Source organism: Neofelis nebulosa, chromosome X (genome assembly GCF_028018385.1).
Source record: "Neofelis nebulosa isolate mNeoNeb1 chromosome X, mNeoNeb1.pri, whole genome shotgun sequence".
NCBI classification, from domain to species: domain Eukaryota; kingdom Metazoa; phylum Chordata; class Mammalia; order Carnivora; family Felidae; genus Neofelis; species Neofelis nebulosa.
Genome location: NC_080800.1, coordinates 97,107,448 through 97,125,946, shown reverse-complemented (window position 1 = coordinate 97,125,946; position 18,499 = coordinate 97,107,448). Strand labels below are relative to the sequence as shown.

Genomic DNA, 18,499 nt, shown 5'->3' with positions numbered 1-18,499 from the left:
GCAGCAGCACCCCTTCGACACCCATCACCACCCTCTCCCCCGAGGCGGGAGGAAGTCGCTCTGCTTCCTCTGTTCTCACCGCCCGCCCGAGCTTGGGAGCCCGGGGCTTTTTGGGTGGGGTTCTTTTTTGTGTACACGATGTGTGCGTGTGTGTGCGCGCGTGTGTGTGTGTGTGCAAAACGCTCATCGCATCCTTCCGCCGCGGCTGCCTCAGGTGCCCGCAGGAGGGAATCGGGATCCCGTCTCCCCCAGGTCCCCGGCTCTTTGTGCCGGCTGCAGGGCGGCGCGAGGTCCGCACCCTAGCTCACACCCCCTCCCCCGCTCGGGCCCCGGTTCCGAGCGCGCCCGCCTGCCGCGCAGCCGTCCGAGCCCCGGATCGCCCGTCGGCGCCCGGCCGGGCGCACGCCTCCGCGGCGCCGGGCGGCCGCCGCGCTGTCAGCGGGCGCCGGGGACTCAGACCCCGGCCGGCGGCGGCTGGTGCGCAAACTTACTGAAGCGGAGCCGGAGAGCGCGGAGCGCGGGGCGCAGCGGGCAGCCGCCGCGAGCGCCGTTGCAGTCCCCGCGCGCGGAAAGCCACCCCGTCTCTCGCCCCGGAGCGCGTCCCCCGGGGCGCCCGATGCCCCGGCCACTCACCAGCACTACGGAGCCCCGCACGGCCTCCGACACGCTCTGCCGGAGCTCAGCCGCCGTGCCGGGCTTGCTGAGCCGCTTGGTGAATTTGCGCACTTCGGCCATGGCAGCGGCGGGCAGGTCGCGGCGGGCGCACTCACTGCCCCGGGCCGGGGCGGCCGCGGCCGCTGCTGCTTCTTCTGTTTACCCGCCGGCCGACGGGCCACATCGCAGCTCGGCGGCGGCGCGGCTCCCGCGGCTCCTCCCTCCCGGCCGCGGCTCCTCCCTCGTTCCCTCTTTCCCTCCCCGGCTCGCCCGCGCGCTCCGCGTCCTGCCCCACGGCGGGGCCGCTCCCTCCCCTGGAGAGCCCGAGCTCGCTCGCGACCGGCCCCAGGAGGAGGGTGTGTCCGGCGAGGAAGGGTGTGTGCCGGGGGAGGGAGAGCTGGAGGGGGGGGGGGCGAGGGTCACGAGGGAAGAGGGGGGAAGTGGCAGCCGCTCGGGCTCCGCCCGCAGCTGAGGTTGCTGGTGCAGCCGCATCCGGGAGGGGAGATCTGGCTGCTTCATGTTCCGTGTGTGTGTGTGTGTGTGTGTGTGTGTGTGTGCGCGCGCGCGGGGGGGGGGTGTAACGAAATATCTCCAAGTGTGGGGTGTGTGCTACCCCACTGCTCCTTTCCCGCCCCAGAGGTTGCAGTGCCTGCAGGAGAGCGGGGGAGACTCTGGCGTCCCCCCACCCCGCAAGCCCCCAGGGCCGAGGCGGCGCGGGGCTGGGAAACAACGTGGAGCGGACGCCTATTGTGTGCCGCGCCGGGGAGGGGTCGCGCCCGAGGCGGAGGAGGGAGAGCGGTTTTCTGGCCGGAGCTGCTCGCCTGGGTTCCCCCACCCCCCCCACACACACCGTTTTCTTACCCGGGCGTCCCGCCCGTGGGGCCGACCCGGGGAGGGAGCAGGCTTCGGAGAGTGGAAATTTGCAGTGGCTGTACCCACTCCCCCACCCCACCCCCACCGGGGCGGGCGGGACCCGAGTGGCGGGGCCTGAGCCTGTGGCAGGTTGTCTGGTTCGGCAGTGACTGTGTGCTGGCGGTGGGGTGGGGTTGGTATTGGGAAGGCCATTGCCCGGAGTCTGGGGGATCTACCGGTCTTCTAGAAGCTTTCACACGTGCGTGCGTGCGCAGCTATCCCCTCTCCATTGCCCACTCCTTTCCTTATCCTACTCACCTTCCAAGAAATTATTTTCCGAGAATCAAAGAATGTCTTGTAACTAGATGCAAACGAACATGCTTAAGACAGAAATAAGGATGGGAATCTTGAAGTACTGAGGACCCTGTAAAAGCTTCCCCACGTGAAAATTGAGAGGCCCTGCTGATCGTGGCAATTTTCTGTCTGGTTACTTCATTTGTCCAGAGTTTGAAACCGACCAACGCTTACTGAAGACCCTTGCAGCCTTTCTGAGAAGGTTCCTATCACTGCCATGGGGCATTTTCTGCACTTCGGAGATCACGGTGACCCCTACGTAAAGGACTTTGTTATGAAAACAAGGACACGGATGGTGGTTTCTGTGAACCCAGAAAAGGCCAAGTCTCTTCGCAGCAAATCTGTTTTAGCAGCCATCACATTCGCCCCAATAAAGCACACAGGGAGAGTGGGAGAGGGCCTGATATCTGCAAGTCCTGTAAAGGTGACTGTATCACCAGTCTGGGCTTTGCACAGTGTGTATATAAAATTTGTTCACTGTTGGGGCGCCTGGGTGGCTCAGTCACTTAAGCCTCTGACTCTTGGTTTCAGCTCAGGTCACGATCTCCCGGTATCATGAGTTCGAGCCCCTCCCCCGTTGGCACGGTCTCTCAAAATGAATAAGCAAACGTTTAAAAAAATGTTTAAAAAATAAAATAACATTTGTTCACTGTTGAGTGTAGGTAGATCAATCACAGATTCATGCCCTACATTCCATGAATGCCTGCGTGGCCCGCACGGTTGATTACCTGCACAACAGCCATAGCGCTTTTTCTTTGCTAAGGGAGGCTGGATTTGCTTTCCCTATAGGGCAGAGCCACAGGGCTTGGAGAAGGTGGGCCCAGCGCCCAGTGAATTGTGACTGCTTTAAAAAAAAATTGTAATAATCTCACTTTCCTTTACTAGAAGAATGGTCTTGACTCCCATTCAGTTTCGGCCAATGGCATATAAGAGAGAAGGGTGGGAAGAAAGCTCCTGAGAAAGTTTCTCCCCCCTCGATAAAAAGAGATGGGCAGGGAGACCTCTGTCTCCTTTTCTTTCTGAGAGGGGTGTTTTCTCATGATGCGTCTGCTCTTGGCAGCCATTTTATAACCACGAGGAAAGATTTTTACAGAGAAGCCGATCCAGAATCTGAATAGCATGCACCTGCTGAACCAACCCTAGTACTGCCCACCTCTGATTTCCTTTTTACATGATAAAAGTAAGCCGTTTGGGTTTATGCAACTATTCCATATTCTGTTGCTTCCAGCCAAAAAGCATCCTTCCGACTACAGACTCCACTGTAGCCATTGAAAGCACACAGGGTTGGGGGGTGCCTGGATGGCTCAGTCAGTTAAGCGTCTGACTTCATCTCAGGTCATGATCTCACGGTTCGTAGGTTCAAGCCCTGCATGGGGCTCTGTGCTGATGGCTCAGAACGTGGAACCTGCTTTGGGTTCTGTGTCTCCCTCTCGCTGTCCCTCCCCTGCTTATTCTCTCTCTCTCAAGAACAAATAAGCATTTTTTAAAAATTAAAAAAAAAAAAAAAGAAAAGAAAGCACACAGGGTTGATGTGGCACCTGGGTGGCTCAGTCGGTTGAATGTCGGACTCTTGATTTTGGCTCGGGTCATGATCTCACAGTTTGTGAGTTCGAGCCCCGCGTCGGGCTCTGTGCTGACAGCTCAGAGCCTGGAGCCTGCTTCCGATTCTGTGTCTCCTTCTCTCTCTGCCCCTCCGCCGCTCACGCTCTCTCTCAAAAATAAATAAACCTTAAAAAAAATTTTAGAATGGATGGTCAAGGAAGGCCTCTTTGAAGAAGTGAACATAGAGGTGAGTCTTGATGGAAAAGAAGCAGCCACCAGAGATCAAGAAGCAGAACCTTCCAGAGCTGGAGGAACAACAGGCGCGCGGCCTGGAGAAGGGAGCGGACTTGGTGCATTCGAAGGCGGGAGCAAAATAAAAAGGTCAGGGGGGCTGGAACACAGAGGAAGAAGAGTGGTATGAGATGCTGTCGGACAAGGAGGCAGTTTCTGCTGGACCGTGTGAGCCATCAGGAGCATTTGTCACACTGATCCGGCACAAACACCATCTGGTCATCTTTCAGGCTCCACGCTCATTCCTGAGGCTGTAGGTTTCACTTTTTCGCTTTCAGGCTTCTGTTTAGTTACATAAACATTGAGCGTTAATGCTAGGCACTGAGGGAGAAAGCGGGACGAATCAAAGAATCGAAGTCCATCGCCTTCAGGAAAAAGATGAAAGTCTAGCAAAGAATGTATTTGTAAGGGGCGCCTGGGTGGCCCAGTCAGCTAAGCGTCCAACTGTGGCTCAGGTCATGATCTTGTGGTTGATGGGTTCGGGCCCCGCATCGGGCTCGGTGCCGACAGGTGCCGAGCCTGCTTGGGATTCTCTCTGTCTCCCTCTCTCTGTCCCTCCCCGACTCGCTTTCTCTCAAAAAATAAACAAACATTAAAAAAAAGTTTAGGGAAAAAAACAATGTCTTTATGATACAAGGTAGTATGTAATAAAGACCATGCTTGAGGGAAAGAGGCTGGTGACATCGCATCCTGATTAGGGTCCCTGGATGGCTCCTTGAAGGAGGAGGTATTTAAGCTGGACCTTGAGGATGAGGAAGATTTGAACATGACTATACTCACATAGTAAAGGGAAAATGTAGAGGCAATCCTACAGCTTCCAGTAGGGCATTGTATCGGGTGATCTCTTTCCACACTTAGTAAACACGTTCAATTTCATCACACACGTATCTACCCTAATTGAACCTGAGATTCAAGTGCTCGAGATGCCTTTGAGCCCTTGACCTAGAAATTCCACTTCTATGAGTTATGAATTCATGCCACACAGAAACTCTCACAGGTGAACTGAGATGCCTGCCTACAGACGCTCATTGTACCAGTGTTTGTAATAGCCAAGTATTAGAAACAACTTAAATATCCGTTCATAAGGGACTGCTCTATCTTCCATCCCTTGACCAGTGCCTGGCACACAGCACGTGCTCAAAAAATATTTGCTGAGTGAATGCGTGCGTCCATGCACGATTCATTCATGCTAAGGAATTCTCTATAGTTATTTTTTAAAAAATGAGGTATAGGGGCGCCTGGATGGCTCAGTCAGCTAAACGTCCAATTTCGACTCAGGTCGTGATCTCACAGTTCATGAGTTCGAGTCCTGCACATCCGGTTTGCTATCGTCTGCACAGAGCCTGCTTCGGATCTTCTGTCTGCCCCCCCCCCAAACCCCTCCTCTGCTTGTGCTCTCTCTCTCTCTCAAAAATAAAATAAACATGAAAAAAAAAAAAAGAATGAGGTATATATGTATGTACTCATGTGGAAAAAGCTCCAAAGGATACTGATAGAACATGAGTTGCAAAGGGGGTGCCTGGCTGGCTCAGTTAGTAGAGCATGTGACTCTTGATCTCAGGATCTTGAGTTTGAGCCCCATGTTGGGTGTAGATTACTTTAAAAAAAAGAAAGAAAGAAAGAAAAATTTAAGAAAGAAAAGAAAACGCATGGCCCTTGGCTCAAAATGTGTTTTGAATTTAAGACAACAGTAGAGGGGCACCTGAGTGGCTCAGTCGGTTGAGCAGACGACTTCGGCTCAGGTAATGAGCTCACAGTTCATGGGTTCGAGCCCTGCATCGTCGGGCTCTGTGCTGACAGCTCAGAGTCTGGAGCCTGCTTCGGATTCTGTCTCCGTCTCTCTGTCTCTCTGCTGCTCCCCTGCTCATGCGCTCTCTCCCCCTACCCCTCACACCCAAATATAAATAAACATAAAAAATTGAAAAAAAAAAAAAAGAAGAAGACGATGACAGAAGAACATTAACCAAGCAAGGGCCCGATCTGAGTGTGGAGTCCCATGCCACTCTGCACAGGCTGCACACCCATGAGGCCAACGGTCTATGTTGCTTCTCCTGGAATCCTGGTGGGTTTTTGACTGACAGAGGGACATAACGCGACTTCTGAGGCTCCTCATAAAAAGTGATACATTGTCTATCTGGCTCTTTCGGACCCCTTTAGAGCCCTGGGCTGCCATTATAAGCAATCTGTCAAGAGGCGTTTGGGTGGCTCAGTCGGTTAAGCGTGTGACTCTTGATTTCAGCTCAGGTCATGATCTCACGGTTCATGAGTTCAAGCCCCACGTCGGGCTCTGTGCTGACCGTGAGGAGCCCGCTTGGGATTTTCTCTCCCTCCCTCTCTCTTTGCCCCTCCCCTGCTTGCACACACTCTCCCTCTCTCTCTCTCTCAAAATAAATACATAAACATAAAAAAAAAATAAGCAGTCTATCTTTTTTTTAAATTTTTTTTTTAACGTTTATTTATTTTTGAGACAGAGAGAGACAGAGCATGAACGGGGGAGGGTCAGAGAGAGGGAGACACAGAATCCGAAGCAGGCTCCAGGCTCTGAGCTGTCCACACAGGGCCCGACACGGGGCTCGAACTCACGGACCGCGAGATCATGACCTGAGCTGAAGTCAGACGCTTAACCGACTGAGCCACCCAGGCGCCCAAGCAGTCTATCTTGAGGCCACCATGAGATGAGGAAGCCCGGACTAGCCCATGTGGAGAGGGCACTCGGAGAGGCCCTGAAGTGACGAGACCCCTGGCCTGCACCCTGCTGCTTCGGTGCCCCTGCAACTTCAGCTGTGCTCACCACCCGACCACAGTCACATGTGAGCCTCTGAGCCTCACCCATCTAGCCCAGCTCTTCCTGAAATTCCTGACCCACGGAAACCATGAAAGATCATACAGTAAGTGCCGTTCTTTTAGGCCAGTGAGTTTTGAGGCGATCTGTTATGTAACAATTGATAACTGGAGGGGCGCCTGGGTGGCTCAGTCGGTGGAGCGTCCGACTTCGGCTCAGGTCATGATCTCACGGTCTGTGGGTTCAAGTCCCGTGTCGGGCTCTGTTTTTGCTGACAGCTCGGAGCCTGGAGCCTGCTTCCGAATCTGTGTCTCCCCCGTTCTCTGCCCCTCCCCCGCTCGTGCTCGGTCTCTCTCTCAAAAATAAAAAAATAAAGATTAAAAAATACAGTTGATAACTGGAACAATATCATTAAAGCAAGGACAAGGTGACAGCCAGTGCCAGGAATGGAATAACAGTTACTTGTTATCCTGTGGTGGCACCAGTAGAATTCAGGGTCTAGGTGATATATCAGGTTTTTTTACTAGGCTCCACGCAGGACGTGAAGACCAGCGTGAGGCTTGAACTCACCACCTTGCGATCGAGAGTCAGATGCTTAACTGACCGAGCCACCCAGGTGCCCCACAGGCCCTAAATGATATATCAGAGCGAAAGGAACTGTGTCTGAATGTGTGAAACTGGTTTGGATCCTGTTTCTTTTTTCAACTAGTCTCTACACCCAACGTGGGGCTCAAACTCACGACCCTGAGATCAAGAGTCGCACACTCTATCAACTGAGCCAGCCAGGGGCCTCTGCTGGCTCCTGTTTCAATCAAACCAGCATTAAGAGAATTTTGAGGCAACAGGAAATCTTTGAACAAGGACTGGATGTTAAATGATATTAAGGAATAATTGTTAATTTTACTACATATGACCATGGCATGACGGTTATGTTAAAAAGCAGTCTTCAGGGGCGCCTGGGTGGTGCAGTCGGTTAAGCGTCCGACTTCAGCCAGGTCACAATCTCGCGGTCCGTGAGTTCGAGCCCCGCGTCAGGCTCTGGGCTGATGGCTCGGAGCCTGGAGCCTGTTTCCAATTCTGTGTCTCCCTCTCTCTCTGCCCCTCCCCCGTTCATGCTCTGTCTCTCTCTGTCCCAAAAATAAATAAAAAACGTTGAAAAAAAAAAAATTAAAAAAAAAAAAAAAAAAAAAAAGCAGTCTTCAGGGGCGCCTGGGTGGCTCAGTCGGTTAAGCGGCCGACTTCGGCTCAGGTCACGATCTCGCGGTCCGCGAGTTCGAGCCCCGCGTCGGGCTCTGTGCTGACAGCTCAGAGCCTGGAACCTGTTTCAGATTCTATGTCTCGCTCTCCCTGACCCTCCCCTGTTCATGCTCTGTCTCTCCCTGTCTCAAAAATAAATAAAACGTTAAAAAAAATTTTTTTTTAAATTTAAAAAAAGCAGTCTTCATAGATTCGAGATGCAAACTGAAGTGTTTACAAATGAAACAACATGATGCCTAGAATTTGCTTTAAAATACCACAGAAAGTGCCAAGACCATTCAATGGCAGGGGGCGGAGGGGCGCGGGGATGGTCTGTTCACTAAGTGGTCCTGAGACAACCAGATCTCCACATACAAAAGAATGAAATTGGTCCCCTACTTCACTCCATATATAAAAATTAACTCAAAATAAACCAGTGATCTCACTAGAAGAGCTAAAACTATAAGACTCTTAGAAGAAAACATAAGAATGTATCTTTATGACTTGGGATTTGGCAATGGATTCTTAGATTTGATACCAAAAGCATGAGTGCCAAAAGAAAAAATAGATAAATTGGACTTCATCAAAATTAAAAACTTTTGTGCATCCAAGTACATCATCAAGAAGGTAAAGAGAAAACCCATCGGATGGGAAAAATATTTGCAAAGTATGTATCCAATAAGATTTTAGTATCCAGAATGTACAAAGAATTATTTTTTTAAATGTTTTAATGTTCATTTATTTTTGAGAGAGAGAAAGAGGGAAAGGGAGAGAGAGAGAGAGAACACGAGTAGGGGAGGGGTGGAGACAGAGTAGGGCAGAAGATCCGAAGCCGGCTCTGAGCTGACAGCTGAGAGCCTGATGCAGGGCTCAAACTCATGAACCATGAGATCATGACCTGAGGCAAAGTTGGATGCTTAACTGCCTGACCCACCCAGGCACCCCCAGAATGTACAAAGAACTCTTATAACTCAACCAGAAAAAGGCAAACAAGCAATTAAAAAATGGGCAAAGGACTTGAATAGACATTTCTCCAAAGAAAGTAACAAGTGTTGGCCAGGATGTGCAGAAATTGAAATCCTCATACATCGCTAGTGGCAATATAAAATGGTGTTGCTGCTATGGAAAAAAACGTTTGGCAATTCCTAAAAAATATTAAACATACAGGGACACCTGACTGGCTCAATCAGTAGAGCATGTGACTCTTGATCTCGGGGTCATGAGCTTGAGCCCCACATTGGGTGTGGATGTTACTTAAAAAACATCTAGAATGGGGGCGCCTGGGTGGCTCAGTCGGTTGAGCGGCCGACTTCGGCTCAGGTCATGATCTCACGGTTTGTGAGTTCGAGCCCCACGTGGGGCGCTGTGCTAACAGCTCAGAGCCTGGAGCCTGCTTCGGATTCTATGTCTCGCTCTCTCTGACCCTCCCCTGTTCATGCTCTGTCTCTCCCTGTCTCAAAAATAAATAAAATGTTAAAAAAAATAAAACCAAAAAACCAAAAAAACCTAGAATTACCATATAATCAAGCAGTTCCAATCCTAGGTATATATATCCAAGAGAAATAAAAGCATATGTCCATATAGATAACTGTATGTGAATGTTTAGAGCAGCATTATTTGTAATAGTCAAAAGATGGAAACAACCCAAATATCCATCAGTAGATGAACAGAAAAAAATTATGGTACAGACACATAATGAAATATTTTCAGCCATAAAAAGGAATGAATTACTGATACATGTTACAACTTGGATGAGCCTTGAAAACATTGTGCTAAATGGTAGAAACCAGACGCAAAAGATCAAGTATTGCATGATTCTTTTTGTATGAAATACCCAGAAAAGGCAAATCCATAGAGACAGGAAGCAGGTTAGTGGTTGCTAGGGAGTGGCAGAGGGGGAAATGGGGAGTAATTACTTAACAGGTATGAGGTGTTCTTCTGGGATGACAAAAAGATTTTGCAATTAGAGAGAGGGGGTGGAGAATGTACTGAATTTAAATGATTAACTGCAGAATATCATTCAACCTTAAAAAAAGAAGGAAATCCTGTCACATGGTATAATGTGGATGGACCTTGACACATTACATGGAGTGAAATAAGTCAGTCACACACACACACACACACACACACACCCTACTGTATGACTCCATTTATTTGAGACGTCTAGGTGGTCAAAATTATGGGAACAAAAAGTAGAATGGTGATTGTCAGGGGCTGAGGGGGTGAAGGGAAAGGAATGGAGAGTTGTTCAATGGGCATAGAGTTTCAGTTTTGCTAGATGAAAAAATTCTAGAAATCTGTTACACACACAACAATGAGAATATAGTTAACACTACTGAATGGCACACTTAAAAATGGTTACAGTTGGTGGGGGAGCCTGGTGGCTCAGTTGGTTGGGCATTGACTTCAGCTCAAGTCATGATCTCATGGTTCGTGAGTTCAAACCCCACACCAGGCTCTCTGCTGTCAGCACAGAGCCTGCTTCAAATCCCCTGTCCCCCCCTCTCTCTGGCCCTCCCCAGCTCACGTTCTCTCTCTCAAAAATAAATACACATTTTTAAAAAAATGGTTAAGGGGCGCCTGGGTGGCTCGGTCGGTTAAGCGTCCGACTTCGGCTCAGGTCATGATCTCACGGTCCGTGAGTTCGAGCCCTGCGTCGGGCTCTGTGCTGACAGCTCAGAGCCTGGAGCCTGTTTCAGATTCTGTGTCTCCCTCTCTCTCTGCTCCTCCCCTGCTCGTGCTCTGTCTCTCTCTGTCTCAAAAATAAATGTTAAAAAAAAAATTTTTTTTAAATAAAAATAAAAATTAAAAAATGGTTAAGAGGGTAAATTTTATAGTATGTGCTTTTTATCGCGATTAATTTTTCTAACATCGACTCCGTGCCCAACGTGGGGCTTGAACTCAACGACCCTGAGATCAAGAGTCACATGCTCTACCGACTGAGCCAGCCAGGCGCCCCTCACAAGTTTTTAATTTAAAAAATGGTTAATTTTATGTTATATGGAATTCAGCTAAATTAAAAAAAATAGCACAACAAAAAAAAGGGGGGGGGATGGTAGCTGAAACAAGATTAGCAAAAAGGCAGTAACGGTCGAAGCTGGGTGATGGGCACATGAGGATTCTGTATACATACTATTTTTTCTGCTTTTGTGTACGTTGTAGATAAAATTTTCCAGAATGGAACACAGAGAGGGGCGCCTGGGTGACTCAGTCAGCTGACCATCCGACTGGTGATTTCGGCTCAGGTCACCATCTCAGGGTTCGTGGGATCCAGACCCACATCGTGGGGTACCATGCAGACAGTATGTTGCCTGCTCTGGGTTCTCTCTCTCCCTCCCTCTCTCTCCCTCCCCTGCTCATGCTGTCTCTCTCTCTCAAAATAAATAAGCATTTTAAATAATGGTTCTTTAGAAATAAATACATAGATAAACAAACAAATAAGTAAAATAGAGAAAGCATGTTGGTAAAATGGTAGCAGTAAAATACATACTGTCTATTTCCAGACATTTCCTTGGTCTAAAAGTTTAAAGTTAATTATACACTGGTAAACTGCTAGTATGTGCTAGTTTGGAGTGAACAATGGCATAAATAAGTAAGTAAGTAAGTAAGTAAATAAGTAACTGACAAGGAAGCCAGAGAGTGTTGGGAACAGTGATGTCTAAGGGAACATATTCCTATAGTTGTTCTTATGATGTGATAATCTGCCTTTTAAAATGGCGTGCTATGGGGCGCCTGGGTGGCTCAGTCGGTTGAGCGGCCGACTTCGGCTCAGGTCACGATCTCACGGTCCGTGAGTTTGAGCCCCGCGTCGGGCTCTGGGCTGATGGCTCGGAGCCTGGAGCCTGCTTCCGATTCTGTGTCTTCCTCTCTCTCTGCCCCTCCCCCGTTCATGCTTTGTCTCTCTCTGTCTCAAAAATAAATAAACGTTAAAAAAAATTTTTTTAAAATAAATAAATAAATAAATAAATAAAATGGCATGCTGTGCCCAAGAACTACTGAAAGCTTGTAAAAGATCATCAGGAGAATGAAAACATGATAGGGAACTAATGCATAGGAGGCATTTACCACCTAAACGTCACACTGAAATTCATTGTCCTTCCCAGTGACTGCAGTTTCTGTGACATTCAGAAATACTTATTAAATGCATGCACCATCAGGGCCTCCCTACTGAGCAATTCTAGAGAAGGCCAATCACATTCTAGACTATTCGAATGGCTCCCTGCCACCACCACCCCCCCCCCCCGCCCCCCAGAAGTGTGGGGACAGTCTATTTAGCAAGTGGCCTTGTGCTGGATAAACTCATCCTCCTCACTCCCCAGGGATACTTGGGTCAAGAGAAAAGTTACGAACAAGCAAATAAATAAACAAAATAAACCAAAACCAGACTCTTACCGGCCTCATAAGGCCTGAATCTCACAAAAACGAGTGAAAACAATTAGAGCCTTTGATTTCTCAAAACTCAGAAGCTGAATTATCTAGAGTGAAATAATAATGGTTTCTGAAACCACTGAATTAAAGAGTAGCTCTATGTTGTCGAGCGAGGTGTTTGTGTTCCTCTCTCTTCCCCAATGAATCTGTTCAGAATGGTTCCTTCAGAATAAGCTACAATGAAAAAAAATATATATGAGGTGATGGTTACATGTATATACAGATATATTAATATATATATATAACAAGTGTGCTTTATTACTTATAAATGTAGCTTAATAAAGTTGAACGTGTGTATATATATATATACACAAAATATATTTATATAGTATATATGTGTGTATAAACACTATATATATATATATATATATATACACTATATACATAGATGATAGATGATAGATAGAGGATAGGTAGAGATAGAGATAGATATTCGTGTGTGTGTGTGTGTGTGTGTGAATGTTGGCATGCCTGAAGGCTCAGTCTTTGGACTTCTTTAGCTACTCTTGCATCCCTTGATGATCTGTCTTGTTTTTTTCAATGTTTATTTATTTATTTTGAGAGAGGCAGAGAGTGATCAGGGGAGGGGCAGAAAGAGAGAGAGAGAGAGAGAGAGAGAGAGAGAATCTCAAGCAGGCTCTTCACTGTCAACACAGAGCCCAACCGAAAGATCAGGACTTGAGCCGAAATCAAGAATCACATGCTTAACCGGCTGAGCCACCCAGGCACCCCTCCTTGGTGGTCTATCTTATCCAGTGTTCATGACTTTATATTCCATCTGTACCAGCACTGTCCGATAGAAATATAATGTGAGCCTCATATATAATTTAAACTCGATTAGCCAAGGGGCACCTGGCTAGCTCAGGCAGTAGAGCATATGACTCCTGATCTCAGGGTTGTAAGTTCGAGCCCCACATTGGTATAGGGATTACGTAAAAATAAAATCTTTAGGGGCGCCTGGGTGGCTCAGTTGGTCAAGCATCCAACTTTTGACTCAGTCATGATTTCACGGCTCGTGAGTTGCAGCCTCACGTCGGGCTCTGTGCGGACAGCTCAGAGCCTGGAGCCTGCTTCGGATTCTGTGCGTCCCTCTCTCTCTCTGCCCCTTCCCTGCTCACACTCTCTCTCTCTCTTAAAAATAAATAAATGTTTTTCAAAAGTTAAAAAAAATCTTCTACTAGACATGATCAAACAGTTAAAAAAAAAACCACAACAGGTGAAAATAATTTTCTTTAAGATTTTTTTTAAAAGTAAGCTAGCTCTGGGGCGCCTGGGTGGCGCAGTCGGTTAAGCGTCCGACTTCAGCCAGGTCACGATCTCGCGGTCCGTGAGTTCGAGCCCCGCGTCGGGCTCTGTGCTGACGGCTCGGAGCCTGGAGCCTGTTTCCGATTCTGTGTCTCCCTCTCTCTCTGCCCCTCCCCCGTTCATGCTCTGTCTCTCTCTGTCCCAAAAATAAATAAAAAACGTTGAAAAAAAATTAAAAAAAAAATAAATAAAAATAAAAAAATAAAATAAAAGTAAGCTAGCTCTACACCCAGCGTGGATCTTAAACTCACAACCCCGAGATCGAGAGTCACATGCTCTACCGACTGAGTCAGGGAAGCGCCCCTCGATGCATTTTCTTTAACCCAATACAGGTTGTGCCCACTACGTTAGAGGAGAACATTGCCCTAAGTGAGATTTGTCATAAGCCAAAATGGCATAAAGCAAAGAAGCAATTACCATTAATTTATACGGAAAAAGGTTTGAGTGTTCCCAGACCTCAAAACAACCCGTCTTGGGCTTTTCTGATACCGTAGGACACATTTTGCTAATGGATGCACAAAATAAGTGGAGACAGAGCACAGATTCTCACAGACACAGCTCAAAGCTATGGCTGCTGAGATGCCGAGATGCTGAGTGCTTTCCCAGGGCAGGGGCTTGGTGGGGCCACTCTCACGGTTTGGGGTGCACTGCCCCGATAACAGCTCACTGCCAAGCAAACGCAGTTTTCACCCTTTTTGCCTTGTCTGGTAAAAGTGAAAATCCTTGGACTTCTTTCAGTTAGCGAAAGCAGGTCCCAACGCAGGTTTTTAGTAAAAGCCTAGTGGCGGGACGCGACCTTTCGAAAGGCAAGGGAAAGCCGTCCATCCAAAATGCAATTTCAACGTGTGATTAATATAAAGTAAATATTCGTGAGATATTTTACTTTCGTTTTTTTCTGTGTTGTCTTTGAAGTCCAGTGTGCGTACGGGGCGCCTGGGGGGCTCGGTGGGTTAAGTGTCAGACTCTTGATATGGGCTCATGTTGCGATCCCGCAGTTCGTGGCATCGAGCCCCGCGCTGGGCTCTGCGCGGGCAGCGTGGAGCCTGCCTGGGATCCTCTCTCTCTCTCTCTCTCTCTCTCTGCCCCTCCCGACTTGCACCGTCTCTGTGTCTCTCAAAATAAATAAATAAACTTAAAAAAAAACAACAACAAATCTAGTGTGTGTTTTACACTTAACGGCCCCTCTCAGTTCGGATTGGCCAGGTTCCAAGTGTTCAATGGCCACGTGTACAGATCTGTAACCTGACAGCTTCCAAATTTACTTCCCCAGCTCAGGTCTCCCCCCGAACTACAAGGCATCCAAGTGTCTCCTCAACCACCCTACCTGGACTTAGTATGGGCATCTTCTCCCCAAAACATTTCAAAGGCTTACACACCTCTGTTAACGGCAGCTCCATTTTTCCAGTTGTTCACACCCCAAACCTACTCTCTTTCTCTTACATGGCTCCAACCTGGTGGCTTCAAATCCTGGTGGCTCTACCTTCCAATTACCGGGCCATTTCTCACCACCGTGACTGCCAATATGCTGGTCCAAAGCACCATCATCTCCTACTAGGGAATGCGTCAGCTTCCTGAATGGTCTCCTCGCTGGTAGCCTTGGCTCCTTCAGATTGTTCACACCCCAGCAGCCAGGATGGCCCTGTTACGGTTGACCCTTGAACGGCGCGGAGGAGAGGGGAGCCAACCCCCACAAAGTTGAAAATCCATGTGACCTTTGACTCCCCCAAAACTTAACTACCAATGGCCTACTGTTGACTACAAGCCTGACGGACGGCATAAAGGGTCGATTAACACACATGCTGTATGTTATATGTATTACGTACTGTGTTCTTACAAAGAAGTAAGCCACAGAAAAGGAAATGTTGGGGCGCCCAGGTGGCTCAGTTGGTTGAAGCTCCAACTCTTGATTTCGGCTCAGGTCATGATCTCCTGGTTTGTGGCTTCGAGCCCCAAGCTGGGCTCCTCGCTGACAGTGCAGAGACTGCTTGGAATTCTCTCTCTCTCTCTCTCTCTCTCTCTCTCTCTCTCAAAAAAATATCTACCCCCAAAACCAAGAGCACACTGTATACACTGTATTTTAGCCAACTTGACAGTAAATTATATTTAAAAAGTAAAAATAAATAAATAAAATACAATACAATTGCACCCACCTCCACCCCCAGATTCCTTCTTTTTTCCCCTTCCCTGTTTGATATTCTCCCTGAAGTACTTATTACCTACATCTTTTGTTTGTCTCTCCCCCGTAGATTATAAGCTCTGTGCGAGCAGGGGCACCTGGGTGGCTCAGTATGTTAAGTGTCCGACTTCGGCTCAGGTCGTGATCTCCTGATCTGTGGGTTTGAGCCCCACGTCGGGATCTGTGCCGACAGCTCAGAGCCTGGAGCCTGCTTGTTTCTATGTCTCCCTCTTTCTCTGCCCCTCCCCTGCTCATGCTCTGTCTCTCTCTCTCTCTGAAAGATAGATGAACATTAACATTTTTAAAAATTTTTTTTAAAGAATCAGACGCTTAACTGACTGAGCTATCCAGGTACCCCATATATATTTTTTAAGATTTTTAAAAAGTAATCTCTACACCCAACGTGGGGCTCAAACTTACAACCCTGAGATCAAGAGTTGCACATTGCACCAACTGAGCCAGCCAAGCATCACACACTGTTCTTGTTTTTAAACAAGATTTAAAAATTCTTTTTATTTAAGATTTAAAAAAAAAAAAAATCTTTTTGAGGGAGAGAGAGGGGCTGCAAGTGAGCAAGGGGCAAAGAGACTATCCCAGGAAGGGCAGAGGGAGAGAGAGAGAAAGAGAAGCGAGGCTCACCCAAAGTGGGGCTCATGCTTTCCCAAAGCGGGGCACGAGCTCACCCAGTGTGGTACTCGAACTCACGAACCATAAGATCGTGACCCGAGCCAAAGTCAAATGCTTAACAACCAAGCCACTCAGGCGCCCTAATGTAAACATTTTTGAACATTGACTTTTATGTCACATTTTATAACAAAAGTTAATAAAAATCTCTGAGCTTAATATATTTTGTTTTTCATAAATTAAAAATAAAGGCACCTGGTCAGCTCAGTCGGTAGAGCACGTAACTCTTGATCTCAGGGTTGTGAGTTTGAGCCCCATGTCAGATGTGGAGATCAAATTTTTTGAGAGAGAGAGAGAGAGAGAGGCAGAGAGAGAAAGGGACAGAAGATCCGAAGTGGGCTCTGTGCTGCCAGTGGTGAGCCGTACGTGGGGCTCAAACCCACAAACCTTGAGATCATGACCTGAGCCAAAGCCGGAGGCTCAACCGACTGAGCCACCCAGGCATCTCTAGCGTGGAGATTACTTTTAAAAAATAATAGAGTCAAGGGGCACCTGGGTGGCTCAGTCAGTTAAGCCTCTGACTTAACTCCAGAGTTAAGTTTTGGCTCCAGTCATGATCTCATCGTTCATGGGTTCCAGCCCCGTGCTGGGCTCTGTGCTGACAGTGTGGAACCTTCTTGGGACTCTCTCTCTCTCTCTCTCTCTCTCTCTCTCTCTCTCCCCCCCCCTCCCCCTCCCCTGCTTGCTCTGTATCCCTCTTTGTCAAAATAAATAAAGATTTTTTAAAATTTTTATTTATTTATTTATTTAAATGTTTTTATTTATTTTTGAGAGAGAGACAGAGCTCTAGCAGGGCAGGGGCAAAGAGAGAGAGAGAGAGAGAGAGAGAGAGAGAGAGAGAAGGAGACACAGAATCCAAAGCAGGCTCTGGGCTCCAAGCTGTCAGCACAGAGCCTGACGTAGGGCTCGAACCCACAAACTGTGAGATCATGATCTGAGCCAAAGTCAGACGCTCAACCGACCGAGCCACCCAGGTGCCCCATCATTAAATAAAATAATAATGATGACAATAATAATAACATCTTTAAAAAGAAATAAAATAAAAATAATTTAATCTTCTAAATATGCTACCATTGGTATTTTGGCATCTTATACAATTTCTAAAGCCTGTGAATCAAATCACAATCTTTTCTTGAAGCAATCAATTTTCCAGAAAACATGTTCGGTTTTTGGCTGTCTACTTTAATTCAAATGGACATTATGTCTTGAGCTCCTGGTGGAGTTCTGGTCACATATGATAATTTTAAGAGTGTCCCTTGATCACATACATGTGGGAAATGCTGTTCGGTCTATTACCTTGTAGAAACTACTCTGTCTCCTTGGCCCTTTACTTAATTTTCTAAACTTCCTCCAGCTTGATGACTTATTCTGGTTGTTTGCTCTTCTCCCGATTTGTTAACGTAGGAAAGCCCGAATCTCTCCACACCAAGTGCTTTGCCATCGTATTGCTTTTCCCCTAGTAGTTAGGGAGCGATTTTCAATTTTTCCTCTGAGAGAATATATTTTTTGTATCTAATCCTTGATGGTTATTGACTTTGGCTTCATGTTTCTCTCGAAATGGCTGAAAATGTCTACTGAGTCAGTATATTTTTAAGTCTTTGTCCTCCTCAGAGTGCTCCATGTGAAAAGCTTTGTGAAATTTTCTTTTTTTTTTTTTTTAAGTTTATTTATTTAAGTCATCTCTACAACCAACGTAGGGCTTGAACCCACGGCCCCGAGATCGAGCGTTTCATCCTCTTCCAACCAAGTCAGCCAGGGGCCCCCTGGAATTTTCTTTTTCTGCAATTGTGACTGGTAGTTCATTTGAAATTTCGGGGCTGGGACCAATCTAAATGTTCAATTCTTTCCTCATATCCTCTTTGCACTAGCAAAAAATTATGGATGTATAATATGCATACCTATCGTTATGTATATATCAAATGTGTACCTATGTTTGTACATATTTGTTCACTGTGGCAGATTTTGAATAGTCTGTTATTTAGTATGGTGAATGATGAAAATATATTCCATTATGCATACGTATGGTTATGGTCTGAATGTTTGTGTCCCGCCCCCAGATTCTTATGTTGAAATCCTAATGTTCAGCGTGATGGTATTAGAAAGTGGGGCTTTTGGGGACTGGTTAGGTCATGAGAGCAGAGCCCTCATGAGTGGAATTAGTGTTCTTTTTAAAAATTTTTTGTTGTATTTTATTT

The 18,499-nt window shown here is 47.3% G+C and overlaps 1 protein-coding gene and 1 non-coding gene across 7 annotated transcripts in view; both read right to left on the bottom strand.

Moving 5' to 3' along the window:
• DOCK11 (dedicator of cytokinesis 11) overlaps positions 1-912 on the bottom strand; it is a 201,496-nt gene extending 200,584 nt beyond the window's left edge. For 2 of the 6 annotated variants that reach the window (XM_058714231.1, XM_058714234.1), the window contains exon 1: positions 634-908. In XM_058714231.1, the coding sequence (XP_058570214.1) occupies positions 634-735 (102 nt within the window). In that variant the 5' untranslated portion in view covers positions 736-908. Of the gene's footprint in view, positions 1-633 lie in introns of all 6 variants that reach the window. The other 4 variants (XM_058714236.1, XM_058714237.1, XM_058714233.1 and 1 more) reach the window with 4 other exon arrangements.
• Positions 913-10,591: 9,679 nt separating this feature from the next.
• On the bottom strand, positions 10,592-10,665 carry TRNAK-CUU (transfer RNA lysine (anticodon CUU)). The gene has a single exon. It is a non-coding gene; the product is annotated as a tRNA-Lys (tRNA).
• Positions 10,666-18,499: the final 7,834 nt, after the last annotated feature.